The sequence below is a fragment of the Geotrypetes seraphini genome, chromosome 3, assembly GCF_902459505.1.
Source record: "Geotrypetes seraphini chromosome 3, aGeoSer1.1, whole genome shotgun sequence".
Lineage (NCBI taxonomy): Eukaryota > Metazoa > Chordata > Amphibia > Gymnophiona > Dermophiidae > Geotrypetes > Geotrypetes seraphini.
Window position 1 is genome coordinate 365,050,937 of NC_047086.1, and position 12,198 is coordinate 365,063,134.

A 12,198-nucleotide genomic window follows, 5' to 3' on the forward strand; every position below is an offset into this window, starting at 1 on the left:
ACCAGCATCTCTCTCTGTCCCGCCATGAGTCCAACTTTTTCTTCCTATCTCCTCCATTCCCATTGGCAACATGTCTCCCTCTCTCTCTCACTGTCCTTCTCTCATTCCTTCCCATGCTGCAAACAGAGTGGGGAAAGAGAGAGAGATATCTAGGATGCATCTCTCCCACTCCCTCTACTGCCACATCTGACATTTCTTCCCCTCTCATTCCCTGGATCACGTGCAGCATTTTTCACCACTGCTCACCGGCCCCATGCCCATTTCTCCTCCTATCACCCCTCTCCAGCACAATGCCAGGGAGAGTCTCTTCCTGAGCTCAGTGATCCGGTTCCCAGTGCCAATGACCACTCAGAACCAAATTGGCCGAGTTGGAGGTCAGATTCCATGCCTCTTAAATCAAGACACTGGCTCCATCCTGGATGACTCTTATTCCATTTTTGGTTCTATCAAGTAGGATGCCTCTGTGGCCCCTGATCAGGGTGAGGACCCCTTTATATGCCAACTATTCAAGTTGGTCTTGGTCCACCAGGAATTAAAACTTGAAGTACATCCTTCCACTTCTCAGTGTACAGTCATGAGCGGCTCCAAATCTCAGACCTCCTTTTTTCCAGTGCACCCTGACATCACTGCTCTGGTCACAGAGCAGTGAGAGATCCTTGAATGCTCTTTAAAGGTGGCAAAAGCTATGTCTAGGCTTTATTGCATGGCCCTAGAGTTTCAGCAACTGTTTGATCAGTGAAAGTGGCTCAAATCACCAAGCACACAGCCTTCCCTAGTGAAGGAGGAGTGTTACTGAAGAATTCTTGGGATCGCAGGGTGAATATGGTATTAAAGAAGCAGTTTGAAGTACTAACTTTGGGCATCAATGCATCAGGGGCTACATGGGCCTGTTACACGAGACTATGCCTGTACCTCAGCAAAGGAGGACATCTTCCCCAGCTGGTGTTGGAAGGGGTGGATTATGTGGCAGATACCTTGTATTACCTCGGGGTCCTGGGCAATGTCTCTGCACATGTGGACTCTGGTTGCAGGATGCTCTGAATTAATGTGCTGGTGACTGCTTCTAAAGTGACCCTATACAGATTGCCTTTTAAAAGGCAGATGCTTTTTGGCAAGGGTCTTGATGAACTCATTGCCAGTATAGCAGACCGCTGCCCCAAGTCACTGCCAGACAGCAGACCTTGCCACCCCCTGGGGGAAGTCGGAGTAATTTTCATCCCTCCTGCTAGTCCCGCCAAAATAACTAGAGCTTCTCCACCCAGAGATCTTTCCAAGCTTACAGACAGTGCTATAGCAATCCCAGATGCCAGCAGATCTCTCTCGTGTCAACCCTTCCTCCAAAAGTCCCAATGATGCCAAGCTTGGAACCACACCTCTACATATTGGGGGGGGCAGTTGTCAGCATTTTGGAAGGAATGGGAACTGATTGATCTCCTTGGACAAATGGGTGCTGACAATCATACCAGAAGGGCATAAGGTAGAATTATTTCGTCCCCCTCCAGATCCCCCCTCTAGGTTCTCCAGCCGGGAGGCTGGAAAAAGAGGCTAGGGTCTGAGCCATGCATCATTGGTTCTTAAACATTCATGCCATAGAACCGGTCCCCAATGACGAATCAGGCTCAGGCAGATACTGCTTCATAAGAACATAAGAAATGCCGTTCACCGGATCTGACCCTAGGTCCATCCTGTCCTTGCGCTATCTTTTCCTCATAGGCCTTTTTGGCGTCTCTTACTGCCTTGTGACACTTCTTTTGGTCAACCTTGTGACTGTTCCAGGCCTCCGTTGTGTGTTCACAGAGGACTGGAGGCCCATCCTGGATCTCAAGGCATTCAGTGCTTTTCAGAAGATTCCACGTTTCCACATGGAAACAGCCTGATTGGTTATTGCGGCAGTGGCTCACGGAGAATTCTTGGCGTCTCTGGATTTAACAAAGGCCTATCTTCATATTTCCATCTTCCCGGGACACAGGGAGTATCTGAGATTTCATGTTCTCCAGCAGCATTTCCAATTTGTATCTCTTCCCTTGAGATTGGCTATGGCTCCCCACACTTGCTCCTAGTAATGGTAGTAAAGGCTGCACATCTTCGCAAAATGGGGGTTCAAGTACATCCCTATCGGGATGATTGGCTCATCTGAGATCTGTCCCAGCCAGATTGCAAGTGGGCAGTGCAGCAGGTTGTGGCTCTCCTGCAAAGGCTAGGCTGGATTGTTAACTTCAAGAAGAGCCAGCTGGAACTGACTCAGAGCTTGGAATATCTGGGCATTCGATTCGATGTGGCACAAGGCTGCGTTTTTCTTCCTGAGCTACGCAAACGGAAGCTGTGGAAACAAATCTTGGACCTATTAGCACTTCTGCCCCCCACAGCCTGGCATTACCTTCAGGTGTTAGCAGACCCTATATCTCAGGCTCACTGGATGTTGTTACCTGAGCCAGGGAGCACATGCGGCCCCTACAGGAGTCTTTCCTGTCTCGGTGGTCACTTCAGCATCATTCTCTTCAGATGTGGCTCCCATGCACAGAGACAGTGAGGTCAGAGACACAGAGCTTATGCTGGTGGTTTCAAGGCACTTCCTTGCCGATGGGCATGCCTCTCTTTATCACGGCGTGGGTGACTCTCACAGCCGATACCAGCTTTTTCGATTGGGGATCCTATTGTGGAGACCATTCCATTCAGGGCTTGGGGACTCACCTTCAAAAAAGGTGGTCCATAAACCATCTAGAGCTTCAAGCCATCAGGCTAGTTTTACGAAATCTGAAAGGACCCCGGAGGGAAAAGCGGTATGAGTGTTTTCTGACAAAAAAGGGGAGAGTGTGGTGCAGTAGTTAAAGCTACAGCCTCGGCACCCTGGGGTTGTGGGTTCAAACCCACGCTGCTCCTTGAGACCTTGTGCAAGTCACTTAATCCACCCATTGCCCCAGGTACATTAGATAGATTGTGAGCCCACTGGGACAGACAGGGAAAAATGCTTATAAATAAATTCATGTAAACCGTTCTGAGCTCTCCTGGAAGAACGGTATAGAAAATTGAATGAATGAATAGATAAATAAAATGCAACAGAAGTAATATATATGAACCAGCAGGGGGGGTACCATAAGTGCTCCATTGCATCTGGAAGCACAGATGCTCTTCTGGTGGGCAGAGGTGCACCTTCAGGCTGTCTCTACTGCATACGTGGCCGGAGTAGAAAATGTTCAAGCAGACTTTTTCAGTTGACAAGTCCTAGACCCAGGGGAATGGTCCCTCTCTCAAAAGATGTTCTAGTTCATCGTGAGTTGTTGGGGCAAACCAGCAATGGACTTCATGGCTTCTGCCAAGAACTCAAAAGTCATGCGTTTCTTCAGTCGAAGAGCCAAGCCAGAAAGCTTAGGGCTGGATGCATTACTTCAGTGCTGGCCAAGCCAGGATCTCCTTTAGGTTTTCCCGCCTTGGCCCATAGTCTTCCCTTTTTACTCATAATATTTTGTAAATCTTGTCATATGTCTCTTGTTTTTAGAAATGATCCCCCCTCTTGCTTTTATACTGCAAGCGCTTAGATTTAACTTTTTTTGTTAATATTTTCGACATATCAAACAAACTGAATTGATTTATCCAGGTCTTATGATTTTAGTGATCCTGGACTGGTTTTGCCATCTGTGGTATGTGAATTTCATCTGTTTTCAGCAGGACAGTGGCTTCAGGTTTCCTCTTGATCACGGTCTTCTTAGTCAGGGACCAGTTCCCATGGAGAATTCCCAGCACTTTGGTCTTACAGCAATGGCTCTTGAGCGCAAGGCCCTAATTCAAAGAGACTACACAGACTTAGTCATTGCCATTCTCTTGCGGGCAAAAAAAGCCCTCTACTATGGTGACCTATGCCAAGTCTTGGAAGAGTTTTCAGCTGTGGTGTGAAAGAGACCAGGTGGAGCCATTATGGGCTCCCATTTCGGTGATCCTAGCTTTTCTGCAAGAAGCTCTGGAGAAAGGCCTGGCAGTGGTTTCCTTTAAGGTACAAGTGGCAGATCTCTCGTGTTTCAGAGCACAAAATGGTTCAGTTTTGTTTGTAGCTCATCCGTATGTGCCTAGATTTCTCAGAAGTGCACTCCGTTTGCGATTACCATTGCATCATCCTTTTCACTTGTGGAACCTTAACATTGTTTTGAAGGACCTTACTAAAACCCCTTTTGAGCCATCCAAAGACGCATCCCTTTTGGACCTTACGGTCAAGGCAGTGTTTTTAGTGGCAGTCATCTTGGCAAGACATATTTCAGAGCTGTAAGCTCTCTCTTGTAAAGAGCCCTTTCTCAGGATCATGGAGGCGGGTTTAACCCTCGTGCTGTTCCTTCTTTCCTTCCGAAAGTTGTTTTCGATTTCCACATCAACCAGGAAATTCTTCTGCCTGCTTTTCAACCCATGGGGTCGAATAAACAGCATAAGATATTACAGAAACAGGATGTACGAAGGGTCTTCCTTCACTATTTAGAAATAATCAATGATTTTCGTCTTTCTTGACCATGTGTGTACTAATCAGTCCAGGTGGTAAGCCAGCGCCCAAGGCCTCTATTGCCAGATGGATTCACATGGCCATTTCATCAAACATCATCTGTGGAAAGCAGCCGCTGGTTTCTCTCAAAGCACACTCAACTAGAAGTGTCGCATCTTTGTGGGCTGAGTCTCGGGCTGTCCCTCCAGCTGAAATTTGTGGAGTGGTTACTTGGTCTTCTCGTCATAACTTTACAAGGTTTTACAGAGTGGATGTGGCGGCTCGAGTGGATGCTACCTTTGGGGCCTTGGTTTTGCGGGTAGGCTCTTCTTTCCCACCCTAGACATGGCCATTGCTCTGGTTCATCACCATACGTATGGAATCCGGAGTAGATGTAACAGAATGAAAGATTAGGTTCTTACCTGGATAATCTTCTTTCTGTTAATCTACTATGGATTCCGTAAGGCCTGCCCTCTGTCTATTCTGTATCGCCTGCCTTTTTGTCACAGATATTTCTCATTTTCAGGCTTGAAATTCTTCTTCTGCCTGCCAGATGACAAATAATGCAATAAGTGCATTTATTCAGCCTCTGGCTCCTTTGATGTTGGTGCTTGTTGCACATAGCAGGTCGGTGCTTATTGCTGCTATGTTTCTTGAATGTTTTCATGTTTATTACTAATTCTTTGTTCTCTTTGAGTTACAGAACAAAACTGTATGATGTTGGCAGGAAAGTTTTCCTGTACTTCTTCTTCTTTGTGTTTTTTCCCAGTGATGACTTTTTTTTTTTAATTCTTTAATCATTTTAAAAATCTTTCATCAAGTGTACAATAATCATAATAAACACAATGAATCAATGCACTTGTATATCTTATCATTATAATCTAAACATATAGATGTAACCCTCTCCCCACCCTCCCTCAAAACCCTTCATTCATGTAAAGAAACCTATATTTGTATCCCTCCCCCCTCCTATTATTATATGATGTCTGACTAATAGGAAAATGGCTTTTAATCATGACAAAAAGACGCAAATGGCTCCCATATTTTAATAAAATGATTATAATTTCCATTTTGTGTCGCTATTGATCTTTCCATTCTATATATGTGGCATAATGAATTCCACCAAAAATTAAAGTTTAACCTAGTATGATTTTTCCAGTTATTAGTAATATGTTGGATGGCAACTCCAGTCATGATCATTAAAAGTTTATTATTACTCAATGATATCTGACTCTTTTTTCTCATACACATTCCAAATATCACAGTATCATAAGATAACACTACATGGTTTTCCAATAAACAATTTATTTGATCCCAGATTGAGTTCCAAAAGGCTAAAATATGGGGACAGTAGAATAAAAGATGATCCAAAGTCCCTACCTCCGACTTACAATGCCAGCATCTATTGGACAAGGTATTATTTCCCAGTGATGACTGATTGCTTTGGGACACAACTGAAGGGGTCACTATACTTCACTGCATGTGGGAGGTGCTGAAAGCTGCAAAATCTGGTTCGCGGGTTGGGATTGAACACCATATGTATGGAATCCGTAGTAGATTAACAGAAAGAAGACTAGCCAGGTAAGAACCTAATCTTTCATAATTAATCATCAAAACCAGCATTCTATTTCCACCCAAAAGCTAATCCACATTGTGATCGTATAGGCAGAATATAAGTCAAACTAAACTAAATTACTCAGTCTTGACAGAGTGCTGCTGCTGAGACCAGTAGTAGCAGTCTAGGTAGTTACCTAGTTCTTGACCTCATACACCTCTGCTAGGGTGCTGTTTAGCTGGAACCCATACCAAGGATATTTGGGGATTCATTTTCAAAGTACTTAGACACAGAAAGTACCATAGGTTTCTGTGTTACTTTGTGTGTCTAAGTGCTTTGAAAATGAGCCGCTTAGTATTATAAAGAGAATATTGATCCAAAGTATCGCCATCAAAATCATCTACGAGAAGAAAAAAGTTTGATCATGTCACATCTCTATTTCAAACTGCCCATTGGCTTCCTGTCACCCATCGAATAACATACAAAATCCTCCTACTTACATTTAAAGCAAGATCAGAACGTACACTGGCATTCATTGATCGACTTCTCATACCTTTGTCCCCTTCAAGATCACTTCGTTCGGCCAAACAAAATCTTCTTTCAGTCCCCTTGATTCGTCAAATATTATATGATACAACACAGAAAACAATCTTCTCAGTTATAGTTTTCACCCTTTGGAACGCCCTCCCCCACTACCTTAGAAAAGGAGACAACTTTTTAAACTTTAAATCCAATCTTAAGACATTTTTGTATAAAGTTGCTTTCGTCACGTGATTCCATCAATCAAACCTTATGCCTAGACACATTCCCCCCTCTCACTGTGTCTCACCCTTTGTTTTTGATAGGAAACTATTGTAACCAGTTTCTCTTCCCCACCTCTTGTAACACATTTATGTACAATGTCGGTATCTTTTTTGGCTGTTTATTTAATTTGTTTTTATCCTTTTTGACTTGCTTTTGAATTTATATGTGTTTACACTGCCTAGACTACTAGATAGGCAGTATACCAAAATAAAAATAAACTTGAAACTTGAATATAACATTTGAATAAAATTTCTCAGTAATTCTGAACTTTGGTACATGCTAGAAATTGCAATTCTCTCTGCTGTAGGCACTCAAACCTCCTCTTGAAGCTGTTGAGTAACCTAGCACTTTTACAGAAGCTCTATTATAGATTAACTAGGACCCTGAAGGGTATAAAGTGGCTTCATATGTACAGAAAAATAAAAAATGTATTCCTTTATGTTTAACACGTATTTATTGCTATAGACTTGTGGGGAACGTCACTTTTGAATCAATAAGCTCTAAATGCCACTTTAAAGAAAAAAAGAATTAAAACTGTGCCACTTACTGACATACTAGGAAAGTTTGATATTTATAAGAAAAAAGTAATTGGTTATTATTAGTGACCTGGTTCCATTGCAGTCTGGTGTATTTGTTTTCGTGTGGTTTGTTGCCTGTGTCTGCTAAACTGTTGATTTGTTTCAGTTTTATTATATGTGATTTAATACATTTATTTTCTGTATTTCACTAGTTTGAAGAAGCAAATACATATACATAAATATTTGAATTGCCACTTATTAAAATGTATTTATCTTTCTGTTTAGATAACACTATGAAGTGGTACTCTAGTAGTGAAGAGGAGGAGGGAAACAGTGTCAACTCAATTTTTAAAACGCTGAGGAAACAAACTGAAACACTAAGGAATCAACAACAAGAATCTGTGGAACAGTGCATACTCCTTTCTTCTAATGATCCAAGACTAGTAAAAGAAAAGTGTGCAGAAATTCAAGTTGCAGATCCCCGTTTGAGATCGGTTGCAAGAGCTACTGTTAGAAAACATTTAGATTCTGTCTGTTCTGATCCAAGGCTTGCACGAAATTCTAGGAAACTAAATTCTGATGAAAGAGATCATGCAGATTCATCCATCAGTGGAGTTAAGTTGAATGTGCATAATACCCACATTGATAAAGGTAAACAAAAGGGAATTGATGATGATGAAGAAGATACAGAACGGGAATTAAGGGAGAAAGCTGTCTTAATCCCTTTAGAATCTTTACCTGGTGTAACATTAAGAGATCCAAGATCACAGCTGAGGCAGTTTAGTCACATTAAAATGGACATTGTCATAACCAAACCACCCTTTGCTAAACTTATTGTGTGGGCTCCTGAAGACCTCCTTCCTGTACCTTTACCCAAACCTGATCCAGTTTCTTCAATTAATTTACCTCTACCTCCACTTATAGCTGATCAAAGGCTAAATAAATCAAGAAGCTTAAGTGGAGAGTTTCATCAACATATGCCAGCTGATCCACGCTTAGCAGCTAAAGCGAAAGGTATTGGTATAATAGGCAGAAGTGGCCAAAAAGATCAATCTACAGACTCTCATAATACAGGTAAATTGGGAGTTCCCCGGTTACAAAGGAATGTTGATCCCAGACTGCACAGACTGTCCAGCACTGAAAGTCACCCCGGGATAACAAAGGATTCTCAACCTGCTAAATTGTATCCTAGTTTAGTCAGATCAGTATCTGGTGCGTTACAAGCCTCGGGAGCCATGATTTCTAAATCGAACCAAGATATTTTGCCTCCTTATGCACCCAAGCTATCTTCAGCTAATGTAAGATTAGGAAGCCCAACTTCTGTACTAAAAGGCATCAGTCTCTATGATCCAAGAGACCACAGTTCCTTCTCTTCAGTAGATCAGGGTCACATCAATTCTAGGGAGAATGGAGAACAGAAAAGAATAGGTATCCTGAAAAATCCCAGGAAAAGTGAGCCTGATCAACAAGAAACCTCATTGCAGCCAATGTGCATCCCAAATCAGGATAAAAATGAAGAAGAATCTATAGATTCTCATGTAGATGAGACAAGAAGTTCTAACAAATCTCACCCTAAACATGGACTGCCCCACTCTAGCGCTGCCCCAGCAGTACATAACCTTCCCATTCAAGCTTTAACAGGTCTCATACGACCACAGTACAGTGACTCAAGGCAGGCAAGACAATCTGGACAAATAAATCAGATGCAAGACATTGATTCAAATGAAGAATCTGATAGTAAACAACTAAAAGATGTTTTCAAGACTTTTGATCCCACAGCCTCTCCATTTTATTAGCACTTGCTTTAAAGAAAGAAATTACTTATTGCTGTGAATATTGCAGATTTCTGCTGTTTTGTATCTGGTTCATTTCTTTGTTTTATTTATTTTAAAATTGTGATTATTAACACTTTGCAGCTGCTAATAATTTAAGAACCACATGCACTGGTGTTTAAAAAATGTGGTATTTTCTAGATATTTCTTCAGTGTCAGATTATAATCATTGACATATAGTAACATAATCACTTTAGATCCAAATGAGGCACTTTCAATGTAAATAAACATCATGAAGAAAACAAAAATGAAAATCTGTAACATAGTGTGTGAATGCTGTCTTTTTTCACAATTACTGTTTAAAAATTGCCGCTTTTGTATGATTGTATATAGTACCAAGCAATACTGTGTAAAAGACATTTCTGACAAAACCTTTGAGACTTGAATTAGTCAACAAACAAGCCAAACACTCAAATGGAAATATTGGTTAAGTACAAATAAGATTTTGTCTTCAAGTCATGCTCAGTGCCAGTTGATGTAAAATACAAGTTTTATTCATATCAATATACTTAGTGAAAAAGTAGGTATGCCACATGATATTGAATTATTGATACTCTTGAAATTCTTTTAAAGGTATTTTATTCTTTACTGTACATAGAATAAAAGTGAAGTACATTAATTAGGACACTACTATTAATTGTTACATGAGTTGTCTAATGTTTTATTTAATTTTTTCACATGCCCACAGTTCTAAATTCTTGCTGTAGGTTACATTGTATTGGTCATATTGAGGTATACTTTTATATTCAGCCATTTAATTTGTATTTGCTTTTTTTGTATTTATGTAACTGCAGTACTTGTATTCACTGTGTCATTTAACTTTTTTTTAAGAAAACATTAAAAAAGAGAGTGGATGAGTGTACATTATTAAGCTTAAAATTTATAAATCTTGGCAAATCTAAAAATACATGAGTTTGATCAAAGTGGTGATATGTAAAATATTAAAAAATAAAGATGCAGAACAGTAAAACTATAGATAGAGAACAGAATGTGATTATATAGTAGAACTAACATTCATGTGGACAGCCAATCCCCCCACATACAATTTGTTTATTTTATTTAAATTTTATTTGGATTTACTATACTGCCTTTAACTATTATAGCAGAGCAAGGCGGTATACAATCTAATTACACAAATAGGAAAGGAACTCTAATTTCCTGATAGGATAGTGTTGATCATACAAAAATCAACACACAAATGAAATGGATATCAGGGCAAGGGGAGAAAGGGGAACCAAGTGTTCAGGACCTGATGCCAGACAGTCCAATGGACAACTGATAAATAAGAAACCGCCTCTTTGAATAATCATGTTTTAACTCCTATCTTAAACCTTTTTAAAGAAGCCTCCCCACAAATAAGTGAGGGCATTAAGTTCTACAGAGCTGGACTGGTGAAAAAAGAGTATCAGATGTACGCCAAATACACATACTGAGAAGCAGGGTGCTGAGGCAGCTTCTTTAACCACGAGGCACGAGAAACATTGGCTAGTATAATACTGAGACTTCCATGCTTTGCTGGATATTAATCCCTCTCTAGGGATCCTGATTCCATACTTTGTATGTGCACCACAAAGACACTGGCTCCAGAAGTGTGTCGTGCTTCTCTGGAAAGTCTGCCCATGTTATCTAACTTTTGAAAACATGAGCAGACAAGCCTGTTTAAAATACAGGCTTCAGCACTAAATTGTTTCTGAATATTAATTAGGAAAATATTTTTTGTACAGGTTTTCTGTTCTGCCCTTGGCAGCCTTGCACTAGTTTAAAATGTGTTTAATGTATTCTCTCTCTCCATGGGACTTTATCCTGCAGTTTGTAAGCGAGCAAGGCATTGTGTGTAATTTAGTTTCTTACATACTGCAGCCACCCTGGCTTACTGTACAAGCTGTATTTCTACTGGTCACTTTTACAACTTTAGCTCTGATGTGTCTGCAAAGGTATGACTTTTCTCTGTTATCAAGCTCTGTCCATATTGCTCTTCTCTTCCCTCCCCTGCTTTCTGGGTACTCCTCAACCCTAGTCTCACTGATCTTCCATCCTGAGCACGTGGCTGTATCCCCAGCAAAGTACTAGTATATCTCCTTAAGCTACCCAACCTCATGCATAAATAACTCAGCATTTCAAATTCTGAAACTTGGAGCACCTTTCTGCCTAACTTTTCCTTCATCTCTGCCCTTCCTCCATTCTTCAAAGTGACATCTTCTCTAGCTGTAACATCTAGGAGAGAAACCAATTGTGAATAAATTTACTTTATCTATTCAATAAATATATTTCCAGTGCAATAGGGATGGTATGCTGAACCATGGGTCTTGCATCTGCTCCCGTGAGTCCATTGTAGGTTATACTGATCACTGTTTTCAGTACCTCCCCTGCTCTCTGCTGTCACCAGTCAGTTAAGTCTGCTGCAAGCGAATGTGCAGGATGAAGTTTGATCTGCTTGATCTTCTTTTGTGTTTTTGAGAACCCAGAGGATCCCTTAAAGTGAATCACAGCAGCTCACATTCCTGGAGTGCAAAACATGCGGGCAGACTTCCTCAGCAGACAGAGTCTGGACCTGAGAGAGTGGTCCTTCTTGCCTCAGGTGTTTCAGAGCATAGTCAACTGTTGGGGCTTCCCTATGTTCAATCTCATGGTGACAGCAAGCAACAAGAAAGCAGTGCAATTTTTCAGCCACAGATTCAAACATGGCAGCACTGGGATCGATGCGCTGATTCAGCCTTGGCCAATGGCCGAACTCCTATATGTGTTCCCTCCCTGACCCTGGAACTTGTTGCTGGCCTTGGTAAGGGAAGAAAAAATCCTTGAAAAGTTCAAATCAAAGTTAAAAAGCTACCTATTCAGGGATGCTTCTAATTAATCTGATTTTGGAGTCCATTCAACACTGCCACTCGAAGCAGGCAAGCATTGATCAATCAAATACCTTTCTGTTTGCTCCCTTTTTTGTTCTCTTTCCTATAACAAGTTGTAGTTCTTCCCTCCATCTCCCTCTCGTCGAATGTACATCTGTGATCCCCCTAAAAAATGTTAGTC

General features: G+C 41.1%; 1 protein-coding gene across 1 annotated transcript in view; it reads left to right on the plus strand.

The window, feature by feature from the left end:
- Positions 1-10,033, plus strand: part of ZC3H6 (zinc finger CCCH-type containing 6) — a 128,061-nt gene extending 118,028 nt beyond the window's left edge. The window contains exon 12 of the mRNA XM_033936837.1: positions 7,625-10,033. Within this exon, the coding sequence (XP_033792728.1) occupies positions 7,625-9,135 (1,511 nt within the window). The 3' untranslated portion in view covers positions 9,136-10,033. The remainder of the gene's footprint in view (positions 1-7,624) is intronic.
- The last annotated feature ends 2,165 nt before the right edge of the window (positions 10,034-12,198 follow it).